This window comes from Lupinus angustifolius, unplaced genomic scaffold, assembly GCF_001865875.1.
Source record: "Lupinus angustifolius cultivar Tanjil unplaced genomic scaffold, LupAngTanjil_v1.0 Scaffold_45_35, whole genome shotgun sequence".
In the NCBI taxonomy this organism is placed as follows: domain Eukaryota; kingdom Viridiplantae; phylum Streptophyta; class Magnoliopsida; order Fabales; family Fabaceae; genus Lupinus; species Lupinus angustifolius.
The window spans coordinates 10426-27711 of NW_017721786.1; the positions used below are offsets into that span (position 1 = coordinate 10426).

Sequence of the window (17286 nt, forward strand, 5' to 3'; positions counted from 1 at the left end):
AGTATATTAGTATATATGAGCATATGATTACAAATTTCATCTCTACAAATGAACACGAAGTCTAATACTCTTGACCAATTAATGAGCCTAAGGATACTAGTAAAGTTATGATCAAAAGCACATACATATATTGATTAAGAGAGTCCTAGGCTTCAAAATAAGTTGACATCTATAATAATGCATAAATAGATTTAATTCACTACTACTACTACTCACAAGTACATATATACAAAGTGTTTTTATGCAAGTAAAGTAAGAAACATAAAACTGAATTCCAATCATCATTACAAAATAAAACACGATCAAATAAACTGTTAAATCTATATATCAGTTTTAAGAACCATTTTCCTAAGAACAATAGTTAAGGAACTAAAAAGTACAAAGTACAAAGTTTTTAGTGAGAAGTGATATATTTAATAAATGAAGATATAATTTTTCAATAAAAACTTTGTTTTAAGTTCCTTATTGTCAGGCAAAACCATTAACATCTAACAAGGATAAGAGAATACAATACAACAAAAATTAAATTTAAAAAGACACTTGAATAATTGTTTTTTTTACTATTCTATTTTCCTTCTTTTGTCTTATTCCAAGATATTTAAACTTGACATCCCAAAAAAAAGTTTCATTTCTAGTCTCTTTCATTCTTTATTTTCCAACAGTATTGAGGATTCTTCTAAGTCTTAATTTGGAGGTGAGTTCATGGAAATTGACTTTACCCAATGATCTGAGATACTCTCTTATTATTATTATTTTTAACAGAAAAGCATCATTCAAATCTGTGTAGCAAACAGAAGTCCTGCTCCTATGTTTGTCTTGTCTCGCATACTGTTCATCTTACAGTCTATGTGTTGATTTTGCTTTCCACATTATCACACCGTGATAGCATAACATTCTGTTTGATATATCCTTTTTATGCTATGAACAGTATTTTTGCATTGAATGTGATCTTTTGATATACATATTCAGGAAACATTATAGTAATTTTGGTTGGCATTAGCCACCACATTTGCAGTGAACATTATAGTACTGGTCAGTTAATTTCTATCAAATCACTTAGCACCAAAAAATTCGATGAAATATCTCTACTAATCAATTATATTTTTAATTTTGTATTTTTTAAAATTATGATTGTTCAACTAGAAGTAGGATAAATGTTTTAAATTATATTCTATAATAGCAATTGTTGTAATATTATGCTTTTTATAGTCTTTGTAACCATAATAATTGTGATCACATTTTGTCACAATTATAATAATCATAACATTACAACATGTTTAAGTATTATTTTGATATTTCAACCTACAAACTTACATTTTATATCTCATAACTTAACCAACCGAGTTGATATAAAGGATTAAATTTGACAAAAATATTCAAAGTAGAAATATAAAATAATGTCTTTAGTAAATAAATGAGATTAGAAAATATTGTGTTTATTCTCATGTGATGTGGTGTATAGTTTTTTTATAATGAAAATATTTGTTCTACCAATCTGTTAATTTTCACTAAATAAATGAGATATGAAAATATAAAATAAGTAATGTGTTTGTATCATGTAAACCTAAAACAAATTAATTTAACAAAAAAATAACCTAAAACAAAGTGCTTCAAAGTGCCATTATAGATAGTCACTCTCTTTGCCTAGTCCATACCCCGTAGTTGAATTAGATTTATCAACCAAACAAGTAGCACAAACTACATATATCTTGGTTGAATAAAAAAATCTTGGCTATAATTATGGCAATGAATGTGACGGATGGGGATCATCTGTTTCCAATGATGTCTCATTTCCTATCTCATGTCAATCATATATTAACATGTTGATAAAATAAAAAATTTAAAAGTAAAAAATAATAAAATTGAGCCATCTGATTGACTTGGATCATAGAGTAAAATACTGTTTAGAATAGGTGATCTCAATATTGAATGTGTGACAAACCAAAACATGCATGTAAATAATCAACCTATGACTGAGTTTTCAACTTTGAACAGCAAGAATACTGTGATGAAGACCAAAAAAACATAATATAAGGAATCAAAATCCATCACGTAAAATATCTAATTATCAGAGATCATTGGCTAAGCATTAAGGGTAAGGATCAGAATTAGGACACTTACTCTTAAGCTTTGGCCCTTGATAGAATGGAGAAAACCCACTTTTTATTCACCTCAAACACGTTTTTATGCAGTGCTAATCCAGACAAGAAAAATGGCTGCTACTGAACAAAAAAAGACAAGAAAATATAATCAACAATATATAAATAATGATAGTAATAAAGGAAAGTGCAGAGAGGAAGATAAGGAAGAAGGGGGTAAGGTAACTATTCACCAATAATCAATCAATGAGAAACAGTAACAATAGTGAAAATGGAGGGAGAAAAATATTTACCCCTTTAACAGCTGTACAAACTTTCTGAGCTTTATCTGCAAAGCTAAAATGCCTAACTAGCTGCAGCATCAGAAGCAGCAGTGTTGTGAACCACATCAACCCAACAACGCTAACAGAAACATTATAGGAAAGAAAGAAGAAAGTAACAAGCTTTTCTGTGTAACATTAATTGCAGTAAACGGAAAGAGAGAGATTCACACAATAATAATAAGGAATAAAATAAACATATATACTACTATGATATGATAAATATATATTTGTATAATAATGTATTTTTTATACACAATTGAAGGGTCTAAACATATGGATATTTTATTTCCCTCTTTGGGTTGTGAAACGATGTTCCATTTTCATCATCATACCAGGACCCAAATCCCTATGGTTAATTAATTTCATTGAGCTGTTCTGAACGTGCTAAAAGTTCAAAAGCTTAAACACCAATTACTGATCAGAAGAAGAAGAAAGTCTGTGAGCACTTTCCTTTGTAGCTGGGGTGATGAAAATAAAAAAGGAAATAATATAAAATATAATGTAAATAAAATGCTTCAAAAGAGAGTGTAGCTAGCTGCTAGCCCCAGGCATATAACTTTTGAGCTTGTATCTTCTTCATTATTTTGGCTCTAGCTTCAATTTCTTTGAGTCTGAGAATTTGATTTGATCACTGCCTGCGGTATTGCAAAGATGGGTCTAAATCAAAATGCATTGAAGCTTCCCCTCTTTGATTATCTCCAAACCTTGCTGATGTTGAAAGTGGCTGTAGAGAAGAAGACGCATGTGGTACAGTGCAACATTTGGGGTCTTCTGATGGTGAAGAACCACATTCCATGTTCACACCAAATAGCCTTAGTCTTTTTGATGCACTATTAGTATTATTACTACTAGTAGTACCACTCTTACCACCATGGTGTTGTTGTTGTTGATGATGATGATGAGCAACAGGCACTGAATCAATGATAATAGGAGCAATATTATTAACTCCTCCCTCATGTTGTTGTTGCCTTGCCATAAAGCTTTGATGATCACTCATTTGCATTGAAGGTGTTGTTGATCTCAGGTAATAGAGTGAGCCAGATCCTGAATTACTCACCTCATTATAGTTGTTCATGTAGTGATGACTTCCACTTCCACCACCACCATGGTGATGAAAGGGGTACATATTGTTGTAATTGAGGTGCTGAAAATGTTCATGGTGGTGGTGCCTTGTTTGTTGTGTTGGTGAAGGTGAAGGCATGGAGTATAATCTACCACCCCATCTAATAGAGTACTGTGACAAGTGTGGCTGATTTGGAAGAAACAAAGGAGCAATGAGTGTTCCTGAATTAGGATCAAGTACACCAACACCTCCATGATATTGATTAGGCCTTCTTCTCCAATCAATGAACAACCTATGCCTGTATAACTCGCCTATGCCGCGATGAAACGAAACAATGTCACCAGCATCAAGCTTCTTCTCTTTGACAAAACGGCTCCACCCTTTGGTCATCACATAGCTTTGGCTGCTGTTCCAATAGGAGTACCTGAACCTCCACAATTTCCCATTTCTATCTTCAAAATTGAGCAAAAGGCCTTTCTCATTTGAGGTTGTATCAAGAGGGAAGTACTTCTCAGCATGCTGTTTTGGTATCACCAACCTGTTCAGCTTCCCTACATCACTAGGTGTCACCACTTTATCAAACATGTGCTCTTTCTCAGTTACAATAGCTTGTGAAGATTGAGATCCTTGTTGAAAATTGGCTTCACCATTATTCATGTTTATATCTTTGTTGTTGCTGCCTCCAAGTGACAAATCCATGAACTCTATCTGCTTTGTGTGATGATTCATGAAATTGGAAGAAGCAGCTTCTTGTTGGTGTAACCCTAACCCAGATGATGAATTGTGAGATGTTGCATCTGAAGACTCATGATGAATCATCATCCTCAAGCATGAATATTTTTTTTGGGTGAGGAGGGATATTATTATTATTTATAAAATAATGATGATGATTTGAGATTGAAGAAAAAGGGTATTAGTGCTTACTGCTATTGCTTTCTTCTCTTGTGATGATTTCTTCTGTTGTTGCTCCCTCTTCCTCCTCTTCTTCTCTGCTATCAGAAAACCCTTTCACTCCTTGCATAGCAGCTTCCATGAAATTATAGAGTACTCCTCCACCTTCAATAATTCTTCTAATTATAACCTCTGGGATCTCAGAAATTTATAAAACAATGTCAAAATCAAATTATAAAAGCAAGAGGATGAGGAAAGTGGGGAAAAAGTTAAATTTGACAAGAATATAAAAAAATGGAAAATTTAGAGAAAGTGGGTGTGAAAAAAGAAGATTACAAGGTCAAGTGAATAACCTTACTAAGTTGAGCTTTTGTTAATAGTTAGGGGAAGATATTTGGGCTCAGATTTATGAGGGTGTAAAGGAAAACTAAGAAAAAAAGGAGGTTCTTTGTTAGAGACTAGTACAATACTTATTTGACTACAAGTTTTCAAACCCTAAAGACAAATCCATGAACTGTTCAAAACGGGGTCAAGAGTTGTGGTCTATTGTTGACCTACAAACACAACATAACATGAGAACTTAGAGAGAGAGAGAGAGATAGATAGAGAGAGAAAAGGAGAGGGAGATGAAGAAAAAGGAAGGTGGTGATGTGAGTTTAAGCTAACAAGTTTAGTTACCTCACAAGGGGAAGCTTCTTTACAAGTTGCAAAGTAAGAAAAAGAAGTCAAAATGTTTGTTGCAACCCCAGTTTTACTCTCGTTATGAAAGAAGTGAGAGAGTGTGTGTTGAAACTACACTAGGGGCCCATGAATAATGTGCTTATTGGGGTCATGTGAGCAACTAGTCATTTTCATAAAATATATTTGGGATAATATATATATATATATATAATCTTGTACAATATTATGATTCTGGTTCTAGGCCAAAAGTCCCAGTTGCTCTAGGAGCTAGCATTTAGCTTATAATTAACTTTGTTAACTTCAATGGTTTTAAATTTTGATCCTCGCTATTTACGATGTTAGGAGTTGTCCAAATTATATCATTAGTGAAGTATCATAGTTACTTATAATAGTCCATAACATCAAGGTTTTGAGAGTTTTTAAATTGTGATGACAACCAGTATTTAAAACTTATAACTACTTAAATAAAATCTGCAATTCAATTAACCATCTTAATTTTTTATTATTAAAAGTAAAGAAAGAAAAACATATATAACTATGGCTAGTTGTTGTCGTTATTTGAAAGAATAGAAGTAGTGGGGGTGCAATGCCAACGATGTATATAGAAGAGGACAGAGAAGATAGATAGAGAAAGATATTGAACAGTGTTAAGTTGTTTTATTTTTGAGTTACATTATTTTTTTGACTTTTGGTGCCATTGATTGTGTGCTGTGTGTGCTGGTCCCGGCAGAAAGGAAAGGCAATTAGCTGAGAGAGAATGAAAACAACAACAGACTCTCTCCCTCTCCCTCTCTCCACACTGCCATATATACTTCCTTCTCTCCATGTAATATGTATGTATTTTTTGTATTACTAATAGTATTTTCTCACATTTTTTGGATAATGAATTAATTCCTTTCGAGGTGTTTGATTATCCCTCTCACATCAAGTGTTGCTCCCAGGAATTGAATTATTGAATTATTGGTCATCCTAGAAATCCAGTAAAACTTATACCACCAAATCAAGACTTTGTTGTTGTAATATGTATGTTTATACCTAGCTACTTCATTTTCTTTCAATTATTATCATTTCATTTCATTTTGAGTTTCGCACTGTCTACTACACATTCAAGATTCCCTTTCCAATACTATTTTTCAACCAAAAAGAAAGAATAAACTAATAAATAAATTAGCCAATAACTTCTACAACCCCCAAGTTCTGTTCTTATTTAATAACCAGATGCCCAAAAAAGTGCTAACTATGATGACCTTTTTTGTATAGTTTTCAATAATATTTTCCATTATTATTATTATTATTATCATAGATTCTTCTTCACCATCATATATGATATTTTACTTTATCTGATTTATTGGTATTTCTTTACTACATGAAGTTTTTTTGCCTTGATTCTTATTACTGGTGGTTTAGGGATAAATAGGGTAATGTAGTTGCAACGATTTAAAAGAATATGTTTTTAGGAAGCATAATGGATATATGTTTTAAAATTAAGGAAGTAATAATAAAATGGAATTAAGTTATAATGTTTTAAAAAAAAAGGAAGTAATAATAAAAGAATATGGCTTGATTCTTATCTATGATCATTGCAATGTTGTGTTGAGATATAAAAAATTGGAGAGAGGACCTAGTCCATTTAGGTTCAATAATTGTTGGTTGCAACATCATACTTTTGAGAACCTGGTGATAAACAAGTGAGAGGTGGAAAACAACAAATTGGAGGGATAATCTTTTAAGACAAAAGTCTCAGAATAAGTGGTTAAAGGAGGGGGATGCTAATACTAGCTTATTCCATGCTTGTATAAATAATAGAAGATGGAGAAATCAGATCCATGGAGTGTGGATAGACGGATTGTGGTGTGAAGAGGAAAATCATATTAGAAGTGGTGCCTCGAATTATTTTAAGAAATTGTTTACGCAAGTGCATTTGCCAAAGCCCATCATTGCTAGTGTTGTGTTTAGTATGATTTCTGATTCTCAAAGGACTTCTCTGGACTTACCCTTTTCGGAGGAGGAGGTCAAATTGGCAGTATGAAGTTGTGCTGGGGATAAGAGCCTTGGTCCTGATGGTTTTAATTTCAAAAAAATTCAGACTTTTTGGGATACGATTATAAAAGATATTATCCTTTTGTGTGGGAATTTCAGCGTTATGGAAAGCTTCCTAGGGGTCTAAATGCTTCCTTTATAGCTTTGATCTCTAAGATTAATTGTCCTACTAAGATCCAGGATTTCCGACCCATATCTCTAATTGGCTCGCTATACAAGATTTTGGCGAAGATTATGGCAAGTAGACTGAAAGGGGTGATGGGTTCTATTATTAGTTATTCTCAGTCAGCCTTTATCCAAGACAGGTATATTCTTGATGCAACTGTGGTGGTTAATGAAACAATTCACTCGACTAGGAGGAATAAAGATGGGTGTCTTCTGTTGAAGGTGGATTTTGAGAAAGCTTATGACTCTGTTGACTGGGGCTTTTTGGGTTATATGTTGTCCATATTTGATTTTTCGAATAAGTGGAGAAGGTTGATTAATGCTTGTCTTTTTTCTACGTCCATGTCTGTACTAGTCAATGGTACCCCTTCTAATCAGTTCTCTATTTCGAAGGGTATTAGGCAAGGTGATCCTTTGGCTCCTTTTCTTTTTCTTTTGGTTGTAGAGGGCTTTGCTGGTTTAGTCCGAAATGCTAGAAGGTTAGGGATGCTTGAAGGGTACAAAATCGGTAGGCAAGAGGTGGAAGTATGTGACCTTCAGTTTGCGGATGATGCAATTTTGGTGTGCAAGCCAACTGTGTCAAACTTGTGGTGCATCAAATCTATTCTAAAGTGTTTTGAATTAGCCTCGGGTCTGAAAGTGAACTACCAAAAGAGCTCTTTATCTGGTATTGAGGTGTCTGAATCTTTCTTAGCACATGACATATTTTTCTTGGCTTGTAGAACTGGTACTCTTTCCTTTCTCTACTTGGGGGTGTTAGTGGGGGCTAATCCTAGAAGACTTGAGACTTGACAAAGCACTATTGATGTGATTACTAAAAGACTTGCTTCGTGGAAACATAAGCATATTTCTCTTGGTGGAAAGGTAATTCTTCTAAATTCTGTACTTGCTAATGTTCCTACTTATTTACTTTCTTTGTATGAGGCTCCTAAAAAGGTCTTAGCAAAACTAGTGAATTTGCAAAGGCGTTTTCTTTGGGGTAACAAGAGAGGTAATAAAGGTATTGCTTGGGTTTCTTCTGCAGAGGTTTGTAAGTCTAAATCTCTTGTTGGTTTGGGCGTTAGAGACTTGGCTTGTTTCAACGATGCTTTGCTGGGGAAATGGAAATGGCGTAGACTTCTGGATAAGGAGGCGCTTTGGGTTAAGGTGATTAACTCAAAGTATGGGAATACCATATATTTCTCATCTTCAACCAATTCTTCTAGATGGTGGAAGAATTTGTGTAAAGTTGGTTCTTGAGTTAACTTTATGGGTGGATGATTTGATGAGAACATTTGGAGGGTCATTGGTGATGGGTCTCAAACTCGTTTTTGGTTAGATATTTGGGTGGGAAATTAGAGCTTGAAAGAGTTATTCCCTAGACTTTTCACTTTAGCTCTAGATAGAGAGGCTTCTGTTGCAGATTATGGTGATTGGTGTGATGATGTGTGGAAGTGGGAGGTGGTTTGGCATAGGGATCTGCTTGATATAGAAAAGGATACCATTGGGAACTTGTATGACTTGATTCAAAATCACTCTTGAAAGAGGGCTATTACAGATAACTAGAGCTGGAGTTTGGATGCATCTGAGAGATATACTATCAAATCGGCTTATCTCAGTCAAGTGGATCAAAGTCCTTCTCCTTTAGATAACTCTTTAAAAATTTGTTGGATTAATTGTGTTCCCTAAAAAATCCGTTGTTTTGTTTGGAAGCTCATTAGACAGAGAATTCTAGCAAAGGTAGAATTATTTTAAAGGAAGATTATTCAGAGGATTGAGGACATTAACTGTGCTATTTGTTTGAACCATGGGGAATCCATTAAGCATTTGTTTATTTCTTGTGATTTTGCTTCTGCTGTGTGGAGAGGAGTTTACTCTTGGTTACAAGTCTCCATTCAACCTCCAAATTTGGTTGGGGAATTCTTAGTAATGCATGATGCTCTTAGACCGAATGTAAAAAGGGCAAGTTTGTGGGGGATGTTATGGTTCATTGTGGTTTGGTCCATTTAGATTATGAGGAATGATTTGATCTTTTCCAACAAGGCTATGAGTTATGTGCATATTTTGGATTTAATCCAAGCTAGATCTTGATCGTGGTTTCTCTCTAAAGTTGCCCCAACCTCTCTTGTGTTTGCAAATTAATGTAACGATCCAAAAACTTGTATTATATTAACTTCTAAAAAGAACAATTTTTATCTTTGAGGATGATTAAGGAAACCAAAAAAAATGAAATTTACAATATGAAGTGGTGTATTTAATAAGGAAAAAATAGTTTTTATTTTATTTTAAACATTGATGGTTTGGGAGCTTTTGTTGAATATAGATGAGCTATGTAACTTCGGGAAATGAACCGGAAGTTGAGATTAACATATACATAACTATAATTAAGCTCACATGGTTAAACTTTAATTAGGTAGTCACCAATTTAAGTATATAATATTGTCTGTCTTTGATATTACTATATGTAAGCTAGACAGATATAGAAAGATTGACTAATTACTTGCATATTTAGTAGATCATGCTTAGATTCTAATATAATTGTTTTTGTTTAAGTTGTTCTTGGAAGATTACACACGCCTTGAATTAAGTTCCATAGAAGTCAAAGTTATTAAGAATGTGAATAGCTAATAAAGTCATTATTATGATATTCCACTTATGAAAACACCAATTGATTAACAAAACCTCCCACACATTTTTGTAATTTAAAGTTGTTGGACCGAAAAACCTTCAATTATCAGATAGTTCCATTATTCTTGGGGTATGAGAAGAGTGCAGAGTTATAAGCGAAACACAACATCTTGAACCAAAATCTTAAGGCAATGATTTCATGAGTCTTTTCCACTTATACACTCTTTCTCTCATACCCAATGTATCTTAAATTCACCATGTTATATGTCTGTTGCCCCTTAAATTCACCATGTTTCAGTTGAATTATCAGCTCTGATACCACTTGTTGGACTAGACCGTGATCAAAGAGCTTCTAATCACTGAGGAGTTCCAATATTATCAGGGCATAACAAGAGTGAAGAACCACAAGTAAGACAAGTAAGACATCATGTCTTGAACTAAAATCTTAAGACAATGGTTCTATGAACATTTTTTCACTTATACTCTTTCACTCTTCCCCTCATATTCAATGTGAAACTTCATACTTCACTAAACCCAACCAAAATATTATATAATTAATTACCCATGCAATATCTCCAATTGAAGGATACATGAACAAAGATTTTAGTGTACATGTCCATATAAATCAGTGATCATTAATTGGTAGAAAATCAACAATGAGAAAGGCATCATCATGTTGGTGTATCTAAGAGTAATTTCAATTTCTTATTATATGATCACCACACATATATGACATGATATTTCTAGGGTAGGTAAATTCAAAATTAAAATGTCACAAAACTAAGATATACGCTGCTGCATTATTTATATGTCATGGTTGCTACATTATATATGTCCTTTTGATAGCATTTGAAATGATCAAGTTGTATATCAAATTATGGAAAATAGTATGTCATAAATTGATATATCAATTTGACATAAATATCTAATTGTTTGTGTGTATGTGGAAACGAATAGATGGAGTGGAGGACCTTATTCTGTAACTTCTTTGGTTAGCTTTGTAAACCTTATTCGTATATTTGGAGAACGTAGTTAGAAACTCAGAAGGATGGTTACTATTTAGCACATTATATATATTTACTATGCTTTTATTACACACCATAAAAATGAAAACAAAAGTGTACGTAATAACCAAAAATAAAATAAAGAAGGTATACATTTTGCCTTTTCACAATTATTCTTAGCAGAAAGCAAACATGTCCTTATCTCCTACATGGTTAATTACTTTATAGTTAGCTATAATTTATTATTGTGGACTGTAAAATTAATTGAAAGTGTGCTTTTAACAAAAAAGAAATTAATTGAAACTGGTGCTAGCTAGGTCTATGACTACACATAATAATAGATGGCAATGTTTATGAAAAGTAAGTATCATGCGTGGTCCAGTGTGATCTATTTGCCTATTTCTATGCGTTGGACAGAGTCTCCAATCACCATAAATTGAACATTTGCATCTATGATATAGACAAGCAAAAAGATTAACATTTTCATACTGAAGTTGTATAGCTAGAAACATAGGGAGGGAAGGAAATCAAACGCATTGGCAAAAGAAATGGTGTCTAGTCGCATTTCAATTATACAATTCTATGCACAGCAGCACTAATGTTGAAATGTGATACCCTTTATTGTTTCTTTTGGTATTCATGGTAGGAGTTGTTGAAGTGGGGTATTTTGTAAATATCTTGCTACATGTAATAATAATGACAATGAAAGTAATATAATTACACTGATAATATTATGCTATAACCTACAAGTCAATTAGGTCTAGTTGAGTTCTTGTGACAGTAGATATTTAATTCTGGTTATGTTTATTAAAAAGGCAAAATTATTTACTTTATCAATTCTACATCTAAAAGTGATTTGGACTCTAATATATTTTAGTTAATGTGGATCAATAAAAATTATTAAATATAATTAATGGTTGAGATAATTATACTCAGTCAATAAATCAACCTAATAGTTTAGTCTAAATTCAGAAGCATTATATTCTAAAGTGAAAGATGCACATTAGAGGATTTTTCCTTGGATAAATTATCATTTGGCTGCATGTTGAAGATAAAATTATCAAAATGGTAGGCTTATATGATTTTGGACTAGTCCATTTTTCAGTTCTAGTCATGACTAGGCTAGACCCAAAAAGCCTAAATCAAAATGGGTGAAACATTAAATCCTTGACAATCGTAGATGGTAAAATGGGCAAAGTTTACTAGCTGACCTGCATAGCCTACAAATTTTTGCAAGTAGCACATACAAATATTTTCTTTTTGCCCGTCATGCCCGGGGCATTTCTAGTAGGCAATCTGGGCAGTCTGCAGGCTTGATGTAATAAAAAAGAAAGAAAAAATCAAATAAATTATATGTAATATGTTTTAATTTCTCAAAAAAGTTGTAATGTAGTATGATTTGTTCTACTTCATATGAAATATCAAAGTTTTTTTTAAAATTCTCTCCAACTACTTTATTTAATTATTTTTAATATTTTATTGTATTAATTTTTTCTTTTTATATTTCTTATCAATATTCGTGAACCGTCTCCATGCTTGTTAGTCCGTTTTAAAACGGGCATGGTAGTCCGCATAAAGTATTGCCTGCATTTGTGGTACAAACGAAACGGGTCTGGCGGCCCGTTTTGCCATCTCTACCGACAATGAACATATTCGTATACTTGACCAAACATATTTTTTGTGCTTTGGTTTAGTTTAGGCCTATTGGTCAAGGCAAAATGACCAAAGGCCAATCTAGGTTTATATTTGCTGCTCAAGCCCGACCATTTATCAAACTCGACAAACCCAACTTTTTTTTTATCAAATTTCACGTTCCTTAATCATGCTTTCTTCAATTGCAGAAATTTTTCCATTGTTGCCTCCCATAGGATTCTGCATCATGTCAATGTGGTGGTTGTATTTAAGGTGATGGTGGTTTAGGTTATGGAACTCAAGATGGTGGTTATAGTGTTCATAAAGGTAATTTTGTAAGTGTCAACGATGATAGTGGTAGTGGTAGTGATGATGAGGGCAATAATAGTAATGGCTAGGTTTATATATGGTAACACAACATTAAAGGGTACTCGAAGTAGTGATTATTGTAATGGTGGTGACAGTGGCAAGCAATGGCGATGGTTAAGGTGGTTAATGAGGTAGTGGTCGTTGTGATCACGATGGTGGTTGTGGTTGTTATGATGAGGATGTTAGGGTGGTGACAATGATATTGATGTTTGAGGTGACGACGACTACCATCAAAATATAGTTGTAATGTGGAGGCAATAGTGATAATTATGATGGTGATGGTGATAATATTGGTAGCATCCGAGTAGTGGTGGTTGTTGATGCAGTGATGATTGTATTCGAGGTGGTGGTGGATAAGATTGTGATGATAGTGTTCAGAGTGGTGGTTATACACGAGGTAATGACAATATTGGAAATGGAGGTTGTGATGGATGCAATAATAATAATGGTTGGTTTTATTTATGGTGTTGGTGTTAATGATGACATGATAGCATGGGTGGTTATCGAAGTAGTTATGATGTCAGTGGTAGTAGTGGTAGCAATGTGGTGGTTACGTTGTAGAAGTGATGATTAGGATGGTGATTATGATTGCATTAGTGATGGTCTTTATGATGGAGAGGCGAGGGTAATGGTAATTATATTAAAGGTTGAGGTAATGGTGGTGACCATCAAGATAATTTTTTTTTTTAACTAAAGGTGCAACTGCACCTCATAAATATGTATTAATAAGAAAACATTATAAGAGGATCGATTACATGTTGTTCAACCTATAATTAGGAAGTAACAATCTATTTCTAGTGAATTCACTAACTAGAAAATGAGGCATTTCATTCCACCAAGAGAAAACCTTTGAATTGATTCCAATGTTAGCTAACGGATCAGCACAAGCATTGTCCTCTCTAAAGATATGAAATATATGAAAGTTCATTGAAGTTAAGGTATTTTTGCACCGGGTGAACCTATTTGCCAGTTTCCAAGGAGCATTCATTCAACCCATAAATATATCCACACTCAAAGAGGAATCACATTCAAGCCAAATGGAATACCATCTTTTCTTGTACGCAAATTCAATGGCCAGAATAGCAGAGATTAGTTCTGCAAACAGAGTGTCTTGAATGACAAAGAAAGAAGCAAAACAAGCCATGAAATCACCCATATGGTCCCTGAAAATTGCACCACCTCTAGCTAGACCAGAAGCACCATGAGTCGCTCCATCTAAGTTTATTTTTATGAAACCAATCTTTGGGGGATGCCGCAAAACCTCTGAAATTCTAGGAGCCTTCCTATAGTTGATTGACACATTGAATTGTTTAAGAATGTTGAAGTCATGAATGGAGTTGTTAGAACAAGTTGAGGAATTTCTGTTAGATTGAGAAATGGCTAAATTTATTCTAGAAATGGCTTGCATCCTATTCAAGTTCTTATCCTGAAATCTACTTTGGTTCCTGCAAAACCAAATTGTATTCAAGTGTGAATAATTGCTGCCACCAAAGTTTGTCTCACCTAGTTACTCCAATGTCTATTACAAGCTGACAAAATTGTTTGAATTGAAGTTGTGTCTAGATGTATTGAAAAATTAGAACCCAATCAATCCCATAGAGACACAGAAAAAGCACATGTCATGAATAAATGCTCTCAAGTTTCATAATTTGTGACCAGCACAGGTTGCACCTAGAAGGAAAAAAACATCATTTCCTCTTTAAGTTTTCATTTGTTGGCATCCTCCTATTGATTAGTCTCCATGAAGTGAAGGACTTAGATGGGGGAATTTAAGAGGACCAAATAGATTTATGCCAGTTCAATTGATTAGTAGTAGGAGTGACAAATCTATAGACATCGTGTAAAGATAATTTACCATCATTATAATCATACCATATTAGTTTATCATTTCCTAAAGAAACTATGGTGCTTGTTATTTCCTCTGCAATATGAGGGAACAACTCTGCCAATCTTTTAGGAATGATCCATTTAGAGTTTGATAGAAAGTCAGCAACAGAGGCCATGCGGATATGATGCAATTCCTCTGGTATATTCAGAGCTTGGGTCAGAGGTAAACTTAGCCAATTGTCCTTCCAAAAATTTGTGTCTCTCCCATCACCAATCAACCAAGTATAATTATTAAAGACTACATGCCAATTACTCTTGATCCTTAGCCAGATAGAATATTTGTAGTACCTAGAGTAATTGTTGAATCTTTCTCTGCAGAAATTAGCCCAATCCTGGTGAGAAGATTTCATCTCCCAATTGAGTTTAAGGATAGCTGCTCGATTCAGCTTTTTGATTGACTTAACTCCTAAGCAACCCAATGAAGTACGATTGCAAACCTGACTCCAAGAGACAGTGACCAATTTCCTCACCTTTATGTCACCAGACCAGATGAAATTTATGAAGCAAGTATCCAGATAAGTCAGTAACTGTGAAGGCCAAGCATATATTTTGAAGATGTATATCAGCATGCTTTGATAAACGGACTTAACCATGTCCACTCTACCTATGATTGAAAAGGAGATACCTTTCCAGGTTTCCAGCTTCAAAATAATTTTGTCAACTATTGGCTGCAAATGCCTTTTTCTAGGTTTCCCTTTGAAAAAAGGGACTCCTAAATAGGTGAATGGGAAGTAGACAGCATAGAAGCCCAAGTGATTAGATAACTTACCATTTTTTCTATTTATTGTCTTTCTAGTGTAAAACTTACACTTGTTTGGGCTGATTTGTCGGCCAGAAGCTAAAGCATAATCAATAATAAGCTTTTTCAATTCAGTAAGCTCCCTTTTGATGCCTCTACAAAAACTTAAGATATCCTGTGCATAAAGCACATGAGAGGAAGTGGTCAGGCTTCTAGGACCAACAATAGGCTTTAATTTGTTCGTAGAGACGAGTTTGGTAATTCCTCTGCTGAAAACATCTTCTGCCAAGCAAAATAGCAAGGGGATAGAGGGTCACATTGTCTCACCCCTCTCTTACAACTGAAGAATCCAAAATTCTGGCCTTTGACATTTATAGAAATCCTGGCAGAATGTAAAATTGTCCAAATTCAATTGCTGAATTTATCATGAAAACCAAAGGTTTTAAGAGTTTCAATCAGGAAATCCCAATCTAGAGTATCAAAAGCTTTCTTGATGTTAAGCTTGATAGCCAAGTTACCACCAAAAACTTTATGATCCAGTAGGTTTATTACCTCAAAAGCAATGCATAAACAATCATGAATGTGCCTATCCTTGATGAATCATCTTTGTCGTGGAGAGACAATCCTTGAAGATATAGAAGCAAGCCTGTCAACAAGGACTTTTGTTATTATTTTGAACTGGAAATTAGCTAAGGCAATAGGTCTGCAATCTTCTATTCTGTCAGCATTTGTAGTTTTAGGGATAAACACTACAGTATTAGAATTGAGGTTGAGAAGGATCCAACCATAATTGAAAAATTATTTGACAGAGTTGCACACATCACTACCCATAATCTTCCAAAATTAATGGTAGAAGCAACCACCAAACCCATCAGGCCCAAGAGCACCCTCACCACTCATTGAGAACACAACAGCCTTGATCTCCTCATTGGCAGGGATAGTAGTTAACATAGCATTCTCAGAGTCAATCTCCATGCTAGGAATGACCCTATGCATTAGAGAATTAGGGAAGCAGATATTATTTGAAGAAAAACTCCTCTTCCATTTCTCAAAGTCAATCACCATGCTAGGAATGATACTATGCAATTTTAGCCTAGACTTCTCCTTCCAAAACTCCTCTTCCATTTCCAGAGCTTCCATCAGGTTCTTTTGAACTACAAACTCTTAGTCTAACATATCTTAGTCAGGACCAACATCAGTGATACAAGTCTGTATAACTTCAACACTTTCCAAAGCAGCTTGCACTCTAGTGTGAATGTTTCCAAAAACATTAGTGTTCCAGACCTTTAACTTATACTTGAGCCTTTTCAACTTTTGAGGCAGGATAAACATAGGGTAGCCATACACCACTTCTCTCCTGGACTCAGAGACCATTCTCCTTCAATCCAGATGGTTCAACCATATTTTATGAAATTTAAAAGGAACATGTCTTCTAATATCAACATGGTTTGAACAAAGAAGAATAGGGTGATGGTCAAAGCATATTCTAGGCATAGTGCAACAGAAAACCTATTGCCAATAGGATAACCAAGCTTCATTGCAAAGGCTTCTTTCAGTATGAGCAATGCCACTTCTCTTATTGGACCAAGTGTATTCAGCACCCCTTGTGGCTAAATGCAACGAATTAGCCTTATTAGAGAATTCTTTGAAGTCCTCAACAACAATTCTATTTGGCAAGGAAGCTCTTCTAGACTCATTTGCCCCAAGCACAGTGTTAAAATTACCAACGCAACACCAATGCCCAATATGAATAAGCATAAGATTTTCAATTTCAACCCAATGATTT

General features: G+C 34.2%; 2 protein-coding genes across 10 annotated transcripts; both read right to left on the bottom strand.

Moving 5' to 3' along the window:
- Positions 1-2678: 2678 nt before the first annotated feature.
- LOC109338844 (B3 domain-containing transcription factor NGA1-like) lies at positions 2679-5164 on the bottom strand. 9 transcript variants are annotated; one of them, XM_019576187.1, is made up of 3 exons: positions 5055-5164; positions 4410-4541; positions 2679-4282 (listed from the first exon to the last, which is right to left on the bottom strand). In XM_019576187.1, the coding sequence occupies exons 2-3, from the start codon at positions 4516-4518 to the stop codon at positions 3051-3053; spliced, it is 1341 nt and encodes a 446-aa protein (XP_019431732.1). In that variant the 5' UTR covers positions 4519-4541; positions 5055-5164; the 3' UTR covers positions 2679-3050. The 9 variants fall into 9 exon arrangements, with proteins under 9 accessions (XP_019431732.1, XP_019431730.1, XP_019431728.1 ...); XM_019576185.1 differs by having other exon boundaries at positions 4410-4568; positions 5055-5161; XM_019576183.1 differs by lacking the exon at positions 5055-5164 and adding an exon at positions 4735-5041 and having other exon boundaries at positions 4410-4568.
- An 8698-nt stretch (positions 5165-13862) lies between these two features.
- On the bottom strand, positions 13863-16640 carry LOC109338843. Its single transcript, XM_019576181.1, has 5 exons — positions 16361-16640; positions 16053-16146; positions 15828-15882; positions 14747-15675; positions 13863-14319 (listed from the first exon to the last, which is right to left on the bottom strand). Exons 1-5 carry the CDS (start codon positions 16638-16640, stop codon positions 13863-13865), a joined length of 1815 nt encoding a protein of 604 aa, XP_019431726.1.
- Between the last annotated feature and the right edge of the window lie 646 nt (positions 16641-17286).